This window comes from Teleopsis dalmanni, chromosome X (assembly GCF_002237135.1).
Source record: "Teleopsis dalmanni isolate 2A chromosome X, ASM223713v2, whole genome shotgun sequence".
Classification (NCBI taxonomy): domain Eukaryota; kingdom Metazoa; phylum Arthropoda; class Insecta; order Diptera; family Diopsidae; genus Teleopsis; species Teleopsis dalmanni.
The window spans coordinates 7,838,666-7,855,717 of NC_051848.1; the positions used below are offsets into that span (position 1 = coordinate 7,838,666).

General features: G+C 30.3%; 2 protein-coding genes across 2 annotated transcripts; both read right to left on the reverse strand.

Moving 5' to 3' along the window:
* Positions 1-3,996: 3,996 nt before the first annotated feature.
* LOC119662252 lies at positions 3,997-4,652 on the reverse strand. Its single transcript, XM_038071838.1, has 2 exons — positions 4,451-4,652; positions 3,997-4,392 (listed from the first exon to the last, which is right to left on the reverse strand). The coding sequence occupies exons 1-2, from the start codon at positions 4,540-4,542 to the stop codon at positions 4,116-4,118; spliced, it is 369 nt and encodes a 122-aa protein (XP_037927766.1). The 5' UTR covers positions 4,543-4,652; the 3' UTR covers positions 3,997-4,115.
* A 5,881-nt stretch (positions 4,653-10,533) lies between these two features.
* Positions 10,534-15,532, reverse strand: LOC119662685. Its single transcript, XM_038072374.1, has 5 exons — positions 14,916-15,532; positions 14,624-14,850; positions 13,127-13,250; positions 12,979-13,054; positions 10,534-11,846 (listed from the first exon to the last, which is right to left on the reverse strand). Exons 1-5 carry the CDS (start codon positions 15,513-15,515, stop codon positions 10,573-10,575), a joined length of 2,301 nt encoding a protein of 766 aa, XP_037928302.1. The 5' UTR covers positions 15,516-15,532; the 3' UTR covers positions 10,534-10,572.
* Between the last annotated feature and the right edge of the window lie 1,520 nt (positions 15,533-17,052).

Consider the following 17,052-nt stretch of genomic DNA (forward strand, 5'->3'; position numbering starts at 1 on the left):
TGGAAATGCACATTTTTTGCTGTAATAGCTGCTTTCTATCTACTCGTGGTATCTAGTAGATATAACGTCGAGTAATGTAAAGAAAAAAGCACTGAATTGCATTACTTAACAAAACCATTTTACCGAATCGCATGGAAACTGACAGCAAATCGCCAAACTCTTACTGCAACATTGAATTTGATTATATGGAAACGTTTTTTCCGCCTTGAAAAAGAGTTAACAATTTTTCAAATAAAATTGGAACAGTTGTAGTTCTTAGCTTTACGAGGGAAGCGTTTAGGAAATTGACGTAGGGATAGAAGAAGCGATACGGAAGAAAACATGAGTGCTAATCTCAAAACCCTCCGTAGTAATTTGGAGTTTTTTTTACCAACATGAGAAAAAAATTCTCCTAAAGAGAATGAACAAAAAAATAAGAAAAATGTGAACATTTATAAAACACATTTTTTATAATTCGCGTAAAGCCATTCTAACTTTCATCATAAATTAAAAATTTACATTACTTGATCCGCCCTACAACATTTTCCCAACTATCAGTCTTCTATGCGAAGATATAATCTATCTATCTTCTATCTTCATCTATGGCATAGAATGATAGATTTAGAATCTATCATATGCCATAATCCACCAATAAGTCACCCCTCCAATACCTAAACTCATTTTTCTCAGTAGTAAGTATATTGTAATCCATGATTTCCATTGATACTCGAATGAGACTCGCAGTACTTTCACTCAACCATACCTTCTTCATTGCCAAGCGGTAATTGCTGTGGCCTTCATTGCTTTATGTAGAAGTTGAGGAAGAAAGCAAATACATAATCTAACTAAGACCGTTTGAAGACCGTTTTACAAGTTTCCAACTTAAAGCTACTTTTATACATTCAGCTACTACTAACATAAGATTAAAACGAAGGACTTAAGTAAGAAGTATTATAAGAGAAGATATTGCAGTTAACGCGTGGTCTAGGCATCCTTATACGTTCATTAATGATAAAAACGTAAAGTAATTAAACAGATTGATCTTATCAATCAAAAAGTAATTATGAATGATGCTGCTGAAGAAGTAGCAATTTCCTTCTGCCCATAAGAAGTGATTTGGGTTATACAACATTTCATCTAACCAAAATGGGTGTCTTTATTGAACAAAAGCATAAAAAGCTATCATATAATGCTAAAACAATATTGGGAGTGTTCTATTTTATATCTTTGATCCTCTCTTAATTGATTTTTGATCTTCTATAAATTGATCTCTCATCCTCTTTGAACTTTGAGGTGGTGATGACTATCAAATTCGAATGGATCAAGCAGTGCGAGCTTTATCAAAAGTCAATGATAGCTGAGTCATAAATTAGCATCCAGCAGTTTCACTAGCTTGCTCATGGTATGAAGTTGGAAGACGATATTTCAGCTAAAAAGGCATGCGGAGAAGAAAACATAAGAGAGGTCCGTGTCGCCGCCGGAGTGTTAAAGTTTATGGAGTGTTCTGGAGAGAAATGATTCATTAGATTGAAACTCGCAAACGAGTTGTTATGGCCAATTAAGTAAGTTATTAAGAAGCAGTTTTCATTCTTTGATTAACAAGGCTTGGAACACTTTTATCAGTAATCTTCACTAAGAAATGTGTATGATAATATGTAAAAAATCTATTTATAACCATAAAATTAGAGATCTAAAATATAGTATTTACTTATTGTGGAATTCATATTATGACAGCTTTTTTCGCCGGAAATATATAAATCATATAAATCAGAATTTACAATAAAATTATTTCTTTCTATCAGTGGAAGATTGTGCAGTTTTCATAGGTCATTAAGATAGTAAGATCATCCAAAGACTATCTGGGTTACGATTTAACTAACATATAACTAAGGTATAACTTATTTTGATTCCATAATCATCAATACATTATCCGACATTTGTTACCCTTTTCTACTTTCCCTTTCTAGTAAGCGTCTGTGACTTCTAAAAATTAGTTTCTCGAGAGACTCTAGTTCATAAGTAAACTCTATGAAATTATAAACAATTTTTTATGATATTTTTACCACTATTAATGGTTTAATTATCTATACCTGGCAGTAGTTCGACTACAACATCTTACATTAGTACACATGATTCATTTTGAGGATTTTCGCTTCACGACTAGCTTTTCTAGAAAGTATCTAAGCTATATAAAGACTCGTTGTTATAATAAAATATAAAAATATAAAAATATATAAATCAGTTTACACATCATATAAATGTTTAATCTCATTATACAATATTATAGATTATTGAACAAAAAATTTTCGTTTCAGTTTGATGTCAAATTAAAAGCTAACAAAGAAAAACTCTCATAGAGCTTTCACAGAACTTTCAAACACATAAAAAAACTTTCATATACATAAATTAACTTATGCCAATGAAAACGACCAAATGTTGATTTGATTAACATAAATTGCTTTAGCTGCAGTGGGAACATGGTGTAAGATCTTTAGAAATATGATGTTGTTTTAAATCAGAAAATGCCGACAATTAATGAAAATTTTGTGAAATTAAGAAAAGTTTAAATATAATTAAATAAATTTATTACTTCTCGCACTTACCTCGTAAGCAAGTCACATCAATTGTACCTTCTCTCGCAAAACATTCGTCCGCTTCATTTTATTTTGTAAAAGACAACTACTTGCAGGCAATGTCGAAACACAAAAAAAAATTCTATTATGTTGCTGATGTATGCCTGCAACAGCAACAGCAACAGCAAGAGCAACTGCAACAGTACCGCCAGCAACAAAATGTGCAACGACATCGTGGGATTGTGCGATTGTGCGATTGTCAAGTTGTTGTTGATGTCTGACAATTTATCCTTGTTGCTAAACTCATCGACTGACAATTTTTTTATCCTTTTTCCCGCAATTGTTATTGTTATTGTTGTAGTTGTAGTTGTTGTTGCAGTTGTAGCTGTAGTTGTAGTTGATGGTGCGTGGCAATCCACTGAAACGTGGTCAGAGTCATTCAAGTGAATTCAATGGTTGAATAAGCTTTCGTAAATAAATGCAATAATAAAAATTAAAAAAAGATTCCAGCAAACAACAGAAAAAACTGCAAACGTCACCATGTCTAGCGCGAATTGTTTTTGTTTATTGTTTCGACAACGCCAACGCCAAAGTGCTGCCTAAAGTGACGAGGTTTGACTGTTAAAAACAAATTACAACGAAACAAAGGCCCCAAAATACATTAACAATGAAAAAATAAATAAAACAATATTGAATAAAATAATCTAGATCAAACAACGCCAAATTAATGGTGAACCGAAGGAATACTGTATATAGAAACGGAAGCTTCCATTATTGCAATACGAGACAGGGTAATCAAGACCTCGAGGATACTTTCATAGATTTCATAGAATTTATAAGGAAAATGTTTCCACTATTGCAATATGAGACAGGATAATTAAAACCTCAGAGTAATCAAGGCCTTAAGGATACTTTCATAGATCAATTGATAAGGAAAATGCTTCCACTATTGCAATACGAGACTAAACAGTTAAGAACTCGAGGATACTTGCATAGATTTCATAGAATTTATAAGGAATATGCTTTCACTATTGCAATACGAGACAGAATAATTGAGACCTCGAGGATACTTTCATAGATTTCATAGACCAATTGCTTCTACTATTGCAATACGAGACAGAATAATTGAGACCTCGAGGATACTTTCATAGATTTCATGGATCAATTGATAAGGAAAATGCTTCCACTATTGCAATACGAGACAGGGTAATTAAGGCCTCAAGGATACTTTCATAGATCAATTGATAAGAAAAATGTTAAGGATAGATTACTTGTATGTAGAGTGTAGATAAGAACAACTGAGAGTGGTACAGAAAGCAACTATTCAGCAACTATCAAACTATTCTTCTATTAGTCAACTTTGATGTTCTCCTTATAAACGCTAACATATTGCAATGCTTGTAAAAGTAGTTAAATATATCATTCAAAACAAAACAATAACAAATTAACTTTTTGACTTTCACAATTTATGTAATGCAATGCAAATTCTTTACATACTTACAGAATAAGATTTAAATGTATAAAATGCAGATTATAGGGTGCAAAAAAACATTTCTCTACATTTTAATTACTTGGCGAATTTGTGTCTTGGGAAGTCGGAGTAGAGATTTTACTGGATGGCTCGGTTTCTGTTACTTGACTCGATATTTCAAAACGTCCACCCAAGTTATTGACATTGTCCAACCACTTCTGAATTCTCTTCAACTTATTTTCCGGAATACGACTGCGAGCGCATGTGGGCTTTTCAACAGGAGCTTCTTGGTTTTTAGTTGGAGTTGGAGTTTGTGCACATGGAACGGATGTTGCTTTAGCGCCTTGGTCGTCATTTTCAATACCGTTGCTGTTAATAGAATATGTGTAACTACTACATATATTTTTTTAAATTGAAGCATACATACTTCTCCAACTCTAGTTCTGGTTCTACTCCTTCTTTAGTATTGTGCGAAGGACATTGTTCGGGTTCCTTAAATTCTTGATCGCCAGTTGCCATGTCGGATATTTAACAAGATTTAAGCGCTATAAATATAAATTGTGTTCAAGAACGAGGTTTTATCACACTCTTTTTCTTGATCCAAATTTTATGTGATTTTTTTATTGATTTGAATTTTTTTCTCTAAAGTAAATTTTGGTTAAAAATTAATTTCTTTTTTTTGTGAGTATTTTAAAATGACAACAAAATCAAAAAATACTATTTACTTTGTTTTTTTAAATTACTTCAAATAAAATTAAAGGCAATTATTAATATTTAATGTGTTTCCATGAAGATTCAGAAAGAGACGAAAATTCAAAGAGGTTTGAAGGATTAGAGACTGAAAATCAAGACGCTTTGATATTACATCCCTTAATGTGTAATGAACTTTGTATAAATTTTATTTTAGTATTATTATTCTTTATTATTATTTTTTATTATTATTAGTTATTATTATTTTTTATTGTTGTATAAGCTCTCTGACTGCAGCTATTGATGTTGACATTAGGGAGTAGTAGTGGCTTCACAAATGTATTGAAGAATATATTTAATGGGAATTTAATGAACTATCCATATATATTTTAAAAAAAAAAATTTATTTAATAATAAAAAATATTTAGTTCTTAAAATCATTTCATGGGCACTTGAAAGACTTAAGCCCGTTGACTATGAGTCTGGGGTTGGGTTAAGCACTGGTCAAGTTAATTGCACTTGGTGAGGACCTGCTTTGAAGATGACAAAATATATTTGAATGTAAATGTAAATTATCTTAAATAATTGAAACAAAGAGTATTTATTTAAACAAAATTATTCTATATTATATTATTAAAAAAACATTGGAGTTGCGTTCATGAAAATTAATTAGTTAATTATATGTTTAAGAAATTAAATAAAAAATAATATAAATTAATAATGTATCAAATATTATTAAAAATTAATTATAATTATTTTTAAAATATGAATTGAATGAAAATCATAAAGGAAACAAACTTAATTAAAATTGCACTTCATTTCTGCACAAAGGCGTGAAAACCATAATTAATTGCAATTGATTGAAATTGAATTTTTTAATTAGAGAATCACTCGAAGCACTTGTAAAAGATATCTAAAATCAGAATCCTTCTAGCACAATTAGCGCTTTTCGACTGTTTGAGTATTCATTGCCTGAATTTGCTTTCTTCCACGCGGAAGTGTCGGGAAATTGTGAGAAGCAGCGCTAGGCCAAAGAAAAATGTCCTTCAAGAAAGGAAGAAAAACAGTTAAAAAATTTTACGCTAATTGAAATAAAATTAAAAAGTTGGCACGATTAGGCGAGAATGAATTTGACTGGCAGGCATTCAAGACCAGTAATTACACAAGCAAATTTTACACTCATTTTGCTTTGTAAGTTACAATTTGCATATTTAATTGGATACCAGAAATCAGCCCATTAGAGAGTACATCCTGCTTGAATTAAAGAAATAGACACAAAAATTGTTTGCTACAAAAAAAAAAAGTGAATAACTTTAAATAATTATTTATATATTATTTAAATAATTATTCAAGTTTGATTTTGATGTTAGTGACTATCTATTTGGTAGGGCATGAGCTTGACCCTTGGTACTTACAGTCTCAAAAAATTATTCACGAATAATAAAATATAAGAATTAATTCCAAGACCATTGATGATGGGTATCTATCTGACAATACTCGAAACAACTCTAAAATAACAATAAAATAATAAAATAATAAAAATTTTGTTAATGTAATTCACTACTATTAGATGAAAACCTCTCTAATAAATATTTAAGTTAATTTTAAAATTATTTTTTCATATATTTTTCTAAAATAAATATTAAATATTTATATAAATATTTTTTTTGAAATTAATTTTGCATATTTTTTTAAATTATTTCATAACCCTTTTTAATATAAAACATTATTTACAAATTAAAAAATTAAATAGTAGTGGTGACATAGATCGATGGAGACATCGGCAATCAATGTTATGTTGGTACAGCCTCTCTTGACATATGATACAAATTTGAGTGCCATCTGTCAATTAGTTTCTTTGCAGCAGCTGTTAATGTGAGACTATCTCAAGTGCATTTATCGATTTTTACTATGGAAAATTCTTGTTGCACTCAATTTTTGGTCCAAATATGGCACCACTGTCATCGCACTGTCAGGCAACATATTCGCCAGATCTAGTGCCGTGCGCTTGCCCCTTCGTGGTAAGCGTTTTGAGTCGAATGAATCGGTAAAAGAGAATTCGCCGAAGGAACTAAAAGCCATACCTGACAACCATACGGGCCTACGAAAAGTGTATGGAAGATTGGGTTTAGCTTTGGCATATGTATATCGCTTCAGAAGGAGCATATTTTGAAGGAGATAAAATAAATTTGGAATAAAATTTAAATTTGTGTGTTTTATTTACAAAATCCGGGTACTTTTTGAGCTAGAGGTATTATTATTTATTTAGATTTATTATCAATTATTTATTTAGATTTAGCTTTAAATAGCACTACTGAAGCACAAAAAAAAGTGAAATGAAGATACTTTCATTTGGTTTCTGCTCGCAGAGCTATTTCTTTTTATCTGTGTAGATTTTATATATTTATTTGCACGGTCCCGTCTACCACGTTTCTTAGAAATAACTGCAACAGAAGTAGAGCTCGGTGGGGTGAAAATTAAATTAATCACTAAACATGGTTTGTAGTTAAATATATGGAATAATGTTGAAGTACCCACAAAATCTTATGAATCCCATTACGGTTGTCATGTTTTCAAATTTTCAATGCATGTTTTGAATAGATTTTGATATATCTCTTTAAGATCGTAAAGAAATCTACGACATTAAGACATTTATTCTATGATTGTAACAAAATCTATGACTTTAAGACATTTGCAGAGTTGCATAGAGAAATAATCATCATTTTGAAGGAGATTTAAAACTAAAGGAGATTAACTTTTATGTTGGAAATCTGAGATTAACAACGAGGTTAGTACTTTTAATCACACAATGTAAACGCCATATAGTACGGTCTGTGTCATTACAACGTCTTGGCGCCGTTCGCAGAAGCTTGAACGGAGTTTCCAAAGATATTTGTGAATTTTGTTTGATAACAAATGCTTTCATCATTGCGCTATCTATGTCTCAACTATTTAACACAAGTAAAGACAATTTCCCACTATTTCTAAAGTTTCTTTACTTAAAGCTTTTTCATGTCTTTATTCGTATAAATGAACATTCGGATAAATATTTTTCTCATACAATTAAAGACCGTAATATTAATATTAATTACGGTCTTTATCAAAAATTTTTATTAAAGCTTTTCAAATATCGTCAGTGATGATCGTAATAAAAACCTCTATTCACAAAAATCGTAGAATAAAAGTTGTTTCTGATTTGGGTCTGCGCTTTGAGTATTTATACGTACAACCATCACTTCAGAACTGTTTTTTGTTAGATGGCGCAGTAAAAATGTTTGATTATTACTTAATACAAAAATTATATATATATTTTTTTCTTTTTATTATAGTTTTTATTTTATAGTTTTGGACGTACTGGTTTGCTACTTGAAAATTAATCAGTGTTAGTTGAGTTTTTACTACCATTTACTCAAAAAGAATTATATATAATAATCTTTATAATTGACTTTAAGGAATCCTTCTGACTTCAAGAAATTCACTTATTACTAGTGAACTATAACTATTAATAGAAAATTTTGCTTATTACTAGTTCTTTGCATTATGAACGAAAGAATTCCATATATCATTGAATCTAAGATGGTATTTGATAAATATTTTCCGTGCTTGAATTTGGTGGTTTGTGTCTACACTAGAGTACAAAACATTGCTGACAATGGCGTCATCAAGTATAAACGCCAGTATACAATCTTCGGTACTCATTCAATGATGTATTAACATGTAATTTGTAAATATTTAACATATAAAAAGTAAAATTAACCCATAAAATGAAATATAAGAATCATTAATATATACAGTGTCCGCATTGTAGCAATGGGTAAATATATTGCAGCGCCACCTGTCGACGCATTTTAGCTACCATGGGTTTGAACTTTTGGCGTATGGAGCACAACTTAACGAATTATTCAATAGTTGGCAGGGTCCGTAGCCATTTCACGTTCGCGCTATTTCACGTTCGTGTATTTACTTGTTAAGGGAATTCTTAGATAATAACATGGGTTGTTTTTGGACTAATCAGTAAGAGCCAATTTCGTAACTTAAGTCGTAGCTAAAGTCGTAGCTAAAGGCGTAGCACTGACATAAGTCATGCTTAAGTTATGCTTAACCCGAAATAACCCGCAATTACCATATGGTAATACAAAATAAAACGTTGCATACATATGCATAAGATATATAGTACACCTTCACCTACAGACATACCATATAGCAACGCAAGTGTTTCACATTTTCCAAAAAATGTCAACACGAATCAAGAGATTGACCTCATATTCCTGCTCAGGAAGTCAAAATATTCTAATATAACATATGTCTTATTAATAAAATCTGCGACAAAAAAATTCTGGGCATTATCGGAATTATGTCATGCTAAAGGTATCGGTTTTGCTCACATAATTCATACTTCAGTTAGTACTTCACTTATGATTGTTAAATCGGTTCTAAATAAACGTTGCACAAGTAATAATTCTCCTCGACTCTTAGGGTCAATTGCACCCTAATTGCATCGTAACTGTATGCTTAAAAATAACTTAAGTATGAAAATTTTATGACTAAACTTGCCGTATAAATCTACGTATTAAATATCTGGATCATTATCATTTTTTAGTTTACTTTGAAATTAGAGAGAATTACTTTGGTTAGTATATTAAAGCGCGGTAAGAAGATTATAATTTGTGAGGACTAGAAGTATAAACCATTTAAAGCCATTAGAGATTGGTTGGTTGTTTGTTTGGTTGCAGTAACAGGTGTGCAAATAATCTTCCAAAGCCTATTATAAGCAACTATTCACCATTTTGCTACCACATTCCTCACCAATAAAGATAGTAGTAGGTATTGTACGTCTTGATGATGGTAATTTAAATCCCAATTCTGTAAAAACTACTTATATTAATTAGTTATCGACTGATTTCAATTATTAATTTAGATTTATAGCATTTATTTTGATTTTAACACAATTGTAGTGCTTTAAATAGCACTACTGAAGCACAAAAAAAAGTGAAATAAAGATACTTTCATTTGGTTTCTGCTCGTAGAGCTATTTCTTTTTATCTGTGTAGATTTTATATATTTATTAGTACAGTCCCGTCTACCGCGTTTTTTTAGAAATAACTGCAACAGAAGTAGAGCTTGGTGGGGTGAAAATTAAATTAATCACTAAACATGGTTTATAGTTAAATATATAGAATAGTAACGCGGAATGTACTGCTTGCATTCAACATTCGAGCTTTCCACCACGACATTTATAAAAGGTAATGAAGCCTTAAATTCAATCCAGATTCCAAATCTTCTCTTTAGAAATATATGCATGCTTGGGATAACATACTACACAGATGAAAGTCATGTGGATCTTTTAGTTTGATTGTACTCGAAAGAGTTAGAAATATGAATTAAAATGAGAGTTTTGGAATGCAGATTGCAAAATTAAAGAATTAAAGCATTTTAAAAGTTTGAAGCTCGTTCCACTTTGCTAAAGTACTACACTTGGAATATTAATTAAGTGGAAGTTTTAGTTAGTTTAGTTAGTAAGTGGTGCGAACCGAATCTATTATAAGTTATAGCTCCTTGCACTGTGCTAAAGAGTACACTTAAAACATTTATTAGGAGAGAGGAAAAAACGTAGTAAGCACCCATACTAAGTTTTTAAAATATGTTTTTGTTGGAACCTTGGATGAACAAAGTCCTTAACAGATATATATCATTTACGAAATATCTACCAAAAGATAAAAAACAATTTTCAAAATAAATTTAATATTTTGGAGAATTATTTATTAAGAATATAGGTATGGCATATTATATATATAATTTAATTATTATTTAAATGTTATTTAATACTTCATATCAATTTGTATAAAAGTTGTATGTAAATTACTTTCCATAAGAAATAAGTTTTTTGATAATTCGCTTTTCGACATCATTGTTTTGATTTTTGCCCAATTTAATAATGGATTTCGACCGTGTCTTTTCGAGTTCACTTTTTTCTTCGAAAATATATGCGAACACCTCAGATAGCTCCATATAGTAGTTTCTGAAAAAAGTTGTCATGATGATCTTAGCAACATATTTAACATTTTTACTTCGATGGCTCAACAAAGGAGTAACACCCTCTGCCACTCTATGTTCCTGAAGATAAGAATCCAATTCTGATTTCTTTTTATACTTGCACATCATACCGTAAATACAGAGAAGTACCTTAACGAGAAAACGCGGTTGCTTATTGATTTTAAGTATATTCATAAAAGTGCTGATAACTTCGACTTTCAGTAGAAAGTCAATATGGCTTTGTATACCACATTTGATGACGTCGTAAATAATGCAGGTGGCCTCATAGCCAACGTCTTTTTTCTTATAGAACTTATGGTAATCCACATGCTGTACTACATTATTATATACTCCAGCCTTGAGAATATCTCTTATGTAGAAGCAACCCAATTCAGTGAAATTTCTAAGCAACTGAAGGCAGTACAACGAAACCACGTAGTTATCGATTTCGAGAAAGTTCTTGATATATTTCAGCAATTCTTTATTGAATATTTTCTTTGCCAGGCTTGTGGATAGCGATGATAGTGCAATATATATGAGCAAAACAACACAACAGAAGTTGTGTGTAGTTTCAGTTTCCGCACGAAGCAAGTTGAGCAGTTTTTCTATTGTTCCAGATTTGATAATCGCGCGTTCCATAAGTTCATGATCATTAGAAGCGCATTGAAAGAATAAAGAGAAGGCGTGAGCGATTATTTTCGCAGTTCTTTGCTTGAACATCAATTTTAAAGAAACTTTAATTAAAATATCTTTCACGGCAGCCTTATTGTTTAAATCATACAAGGCGTAAAGCAGGAAGAGTATGACATCTTCCAACAAGTTGTCCGGAATATGTGCGGTTATGAAATCAAAATTCAAAAACTGTGCAATTGTTAATATGCCTCTTCTTATTCCATCTTCAGTTTGAGCTGAAGAAGTAGCATCCATCATTTCCACCAACATATATGGATAGGGATTCTCCATGCATGATTGTGGTGGAATGGCCATAACCGATGAATTCGACGAATCAAATTCTGCTAATATTTGAGAGGTTAGCTTGGCTGATGTGTCTGGTTCTGTTGAACAAGAGTCTGTTTCGCTTGATATTTCCCATTCATCTTCTATAAAACAAAAAACAAAAAAAATATATCTATTAAATTGGCAATTGGCAATAATAAAAATATAGAATTTAAAAATTCTTACGTCTCATTTCTTTGGTTTGTTTATTTTTTGTTTACTTACATTTTGTCATATCTGAAAAATATATATTAAATTTCGATTATTTCCCTGATGGGAATAATATTTTGAAATGTTGCATTCGACATTTTTGTTGTAAGTTCTCTTGATTTATTCTTAACTAAGTAAAAAGGCACGAAAGCTCTTTGTATGTTTAATCGACTTTCATTGACAACCTTAATGATATAAACTGCTTTGAAAAAGTCAGTGGAAACGTCGCAGTAACAAAGAGGTTTATTACTCCACAAGAGAAATCTGTGATATTTAAGCGAGGGAAGAGGCTAAAGGAAGTAAGATCGCATTGCCCGATGAGATTAAGTCCTCTATTATGGAACGTTGTAAAAATACAATATAATTTTTTAGATATATTGTTGTAATATATCTTAATTAACGTAATAAAATCATATTTATCCCAATCTATCAGTGCGGCTTTCAATAAAAATATAATACTGTGTGACTAATTTCACAGACGAATGAGATATGTACATAGATCGTCGTAATAATAAATATATTGCACTAGCACATCTATAGATATTTCAGCAGCATTTGACCGAGCACGATGCCCTTTAAACTATATAGCAAGTGACTACTTAATTACAAAATATGTTTATAATCTATTCCCTGCTCAATACACTTCTTTATTAAGTATGGAAAGAAATGTACACAATTCCTTGAAGTGCAAGATAGAATGCTTCAAGGTAGTATTATGAGACCAATTAATGTTCTCTAATACAGTAAAATTTCCACTCAATGTTGGAAGGGGAATAAAAACATTTAAGAACTTTACAGAAGTCTTATTCATTGACAGTAATCGACGTAGATTATTTGCAAAACTGCAAATATATTTGAGAAATATGTGTTTTCTTGTGAATGTAAGACAAGCACATCAAATCAAATATAATTAAATGTTAGGACCCTGAAAACTTAGGGTCCCAAATAATATTCATTACATAAAGTTCAAAAACATATTTCAATTCCAATCTACATATATTGTCATTAACAAAATAGAATTCTTACCAGAGGACGCAGGAGTGATCACTTCAGGAGCCACGAACAAGTCCATCTCTTCATCAAGTTTAGCGTCTCTAACAATCTGCGGAATTAAATTGTTTTCATTAATAAAAAAATATATTTTTAAGGTTTTTTGTTAACAAATTAATTTTACCGTTGGTTTATTCATTATAGGTCGAATTTTCTTAGATGCCAAACGCTTGGTCTCTTTAAGTAGGACCATCTTAGCACTCTCCAGTTTAACATCCAGCTCTTTCAAGTACGATTTAGTGCATAGTCTAAAAAATTAATACATAAATTTTTGTGTTCTAATTGAAATTATTATCGACATCAAAATTAAATAAATATAAATCAATTCAAATAATAATATGAAAAAATTGTTAATTAGTTTATAAATAAAATTAACTGCTGTACCGTTCATATGGATATTTTTATTATAAAGCAATTATAAATAAACATTTCCAGTAGATATTTTGTGTTAGTGCTCTTACACTCATTTCATTCATTCATAGTCTTTATTTAACAGGAGTTCAATTTAACAGGAGTTTCCTGTAAAAAATTTAAAGGGATTAAACATTAAATCTTAAAAATTTACGGAGTAGTGCGTAAATTAACAGTCATGTCCACAGATAGCAGAATAGACATAAAGATAGTTGAGCAAAACACATTCGATACATTTTGCTGATATAAAATATTTGTCTAATACCATGTTTCCACTGTCTTATTTAAGCAGTTCTCTTCACTAAGGCAGCTAAAGAGAATAATTTACCATATAAAGAGTTTTCATATAAATGAGTTCATCATAAATAAAGCAACTGGTTTAAAGCGACAAGTGTCGAAAGCAACCCTTAAAAATTAAATTCCCACTAGGGAAATTATCAAAATGTGAAATAGTTGTCATAGATTTTTTTTTGTGAAATGTAAACAAACACTATTTTCAATGCATAAATCGGTTTATACTAATGGAAACGATCAAATTTTAAGTTCATTAATATAGATATACTAAGCTGCAGTGGAAACACTGCAGTGTAAATGTTAATGTTATTAATAACATGATATGTTAATAATTAACAATATATATCACAAAACATATGTTATCTATACACAAGAGTTACTTTTCTCTTTTACAGTTGTGTTTACTTAGAACCCAACACCAGAAAGAGAAAACGGACTTTTCAAAAATATTAAGTGTTAAATAAACTATGTTTAGGTACAGTTTAACTAAGATAAGGCGTCCCTCCTTTGTTAGACAGAGCAGAAGACAATACTGCGACATGAGCTCCTATCTCTGTCCAAATCTCACGAAATCTTCGTTCGAAGAGCTGTGAGCCTTCTGTTTGGTTCGAATGGGTTGCTACAACAAGGGATGTGTCGCGGTCATATTACTACAGTCCTTTTAAAGTTAAAATCCTGTTAATTTCTATTATTATTCTGTCTATTTGTTTTTTTATGTAATTATTTATAAAATACTATATCGCTAATCGCTATTACTAATTTAAATATAAAAGTGTATGTGGAAGTTATATATAAACTTTCATAAAATTGATTTTATTTATAGTAATTAAATAATAATATAAATCGATCTGTATATTAATACAATAAATAAATTAATTAAAATAACATGAAGCCCAATATAAAGAATTTAACTCACTTTTTGTACTCTTCTATACGCTGCTGAATAAGACCAAAAAGAAGATCAAAATTTTGACCTGTGATTGATGATACAGAAGCAACCTTTGATTTTTTAATAACAAATTTAAGAGCATCATATGTTGAATTTGGAGACCTGGCATAATCTTGATCAGCTTCAAAGTCCTTGCGAAAAGTACAATAGTTTCGAACCCAACGTGATATACGATCATCTTTTCTTAAGTCAATCTATAAAAAATAAAATCGCTTTATTATCTGATTGAATATATTCGATAAGAAAAAGCAAGACTTACCTTATTTAATACCATTATGAATGGCAGATCTATTTTGGTGATCATCAAACTAATATTTGAAATATTCATTAAGAATTCTTTCGGATAGGTGTTTTCCGAAGAATCTATTAAGACTACCACTGCGGTAGGATAGAAATGTGACAGTAAGTAAAAAATCATTGCGCTTGAAGAATACATATTAAATACATCAAAAAAACCTGACCATTCTATGAGGCACCATTGATATCCACTCTTTCCAAGACGTTTTATGGACTGCATAACACTTGGAAATTCAGTTATAATTTTCAATATAGCGAAATTATTTGCATCCAAGTCAGAGATCTTATATATCATTTGTATATCTTCAAAGCAAACAAATTTTCGTGTATCAATTTCACAATTTTTCGGTATAGTCACGGCAGCTGGGTTCATATTTATTGTGAAGCATTTGGAGTCTTTAAGCACCGATTCCATCAAAGTATTTATGAATTTAGTTTTACCACTTTTTGGTTCACCAAAAATGGAGACGCAAAATGGTACCTTCTTTAGGTTACTGACTTGTTTACTTGATGAACTTAATTTGTTCGATATCGAAGTAATAGTTTTCGTTATATCATCCATTTTTAAAATTAATTTTTTTTATTAAATTTCTAGAAAATTTAAATACAACACAAGCTTATTAAATTAGTTGCAAATTTGAGGCATAGAAATAAAGGATGTTTAATCAGCTTCCTACTTTAAGGAACTATATACATATATTGTTAAAGACAGAAGAGGTCTTATTCTTAAAACTAATCGAAATGTGTGAATACAATAGTTCGTTCATGGAAGCAGTGTCACGAACAGCTAATGTTAGAGCATTCCAAATAATATTCTTATGGTGCTAAAGTAAATACTCCTAAAACTTACAGTCCAAAAACTAGATATGGACAATTTATCCAATAAATGTTTCCAAAAAACTATTGAAGATAGATTTTTGGCGATATCCCACACAATTGCTCGATCAGTCAAAGAATAATTCTTTACTCATTGGGATATATTTCAAATTAAGAAAAATATTAATATTTCTTAATAATAGAGAACGAATATTGTATCGTCAGTTGCATTTAAGAATTTAATCACTATTACTAGCCTATTCTAATTTAAATAGATTTTTTGCCATGGGACACACAACTCTATATTGAAAATACTTTCCTACATTAATCTTAGCATCCTCAATATCACAAACTTGACAGATCTGGATAGTTTATATATAATTTAAAATAATTTAAAATTCATATGAAAATCGTGTGTATGTATAATAGTACATATAGTACATAGTACATATTTAAATTAGTCCAAACTAGTCCAAACTATTTCAAAAATATATTTTTTTCTAACTTAGAACTCAACATAAACTTCAAAATACTACTTGAGATCGCTAGTTGTCATAACCTACTGATTTATTAGTATATTTATTTGGTAGCCTCATTAGTCTACTGATGAATTGCAACTGTAATCATTGCCACATAGGTCTGGCTTCGAATCCCGATAAGAGCAAATTAATTTTGGTTCAACTAATTTACTTGTTATATACAATAGATTCATCTAAGATCATCTTGATAGAGCAATGGACTTTTTTCGCCACTATGTGCTTTATTTGTTAATGTCCGTAATTACATAAATCTATTGTATGCATTCATTATGTTCGAATAAAATATAAGAATTTTGACAGATTTGTTAGTCTAAAATGAGCTAGACTAGAAGTTAGAATAATTAGTGGTTTTTAAAATGCATATTTTCATATTAGCTTTTACCTTTTAAAGATGAAATTAAAGGAGACTGCATATTCTATAAAACGCTGTGTCAAAGGTTTATCTTACTTATCTACCGAAATAGGTTTGCATCTCAATATAGTAAAAGAAGTCTGGGATCTTGAACTAAAAATTATTATGTGGTTTATTCATAACATGGGTTTGTTCAAGTTTTTCTCAGTAGACTATATCCAGTCTCAGTAAACTAGATCTAATACAAAGCGGTATATTATAGCTTATTATAATGGTAATGGTAATGGTGATTTTCTAATATTATTAGTTTGTGATTTTGAGATATTACTTCCACGAGACCCAGAATAATAAGCGTATTGGTTATGAAAAACTGGATGAGCATAAATTCTGTT

Coding starts and splice junctions, on each gene's coding strand:
- LOC119662685 (XM_038072374.1), bottom strand. CDS start 15,515: ATGGATGATATAACGAAAACTATTACTTCGATATCGAACAAATTAAGT. Junction 13,055..13,126: donor CTATAATGAATAAACCAACG/GTAAAATTAATT, acceptor TTAATTCCGCAG/ATTGTTAGAGACGCTAAACT. Junction 11,847..12,978: donor GATCACTCCTGCGTCCTCTG/GTAAGAATTCTA, acceptor TTTGTTTTATAG/AAGATGAATGGGAAATATCA.
- LOC119662252 (XM_038071838.1), bottom strand. CDS start 4,542: ATGGCAACTGGCGATCAAGAATTTAAGGAACCCGAACAATGTCCTTCG. Junction 4,393..4,450: donor CCAGAACTAGAGTTGGAGAA/GTATGTATGCTT, acceptor TTCTATTAACAG/CAACGGTATTGAAAATGACG.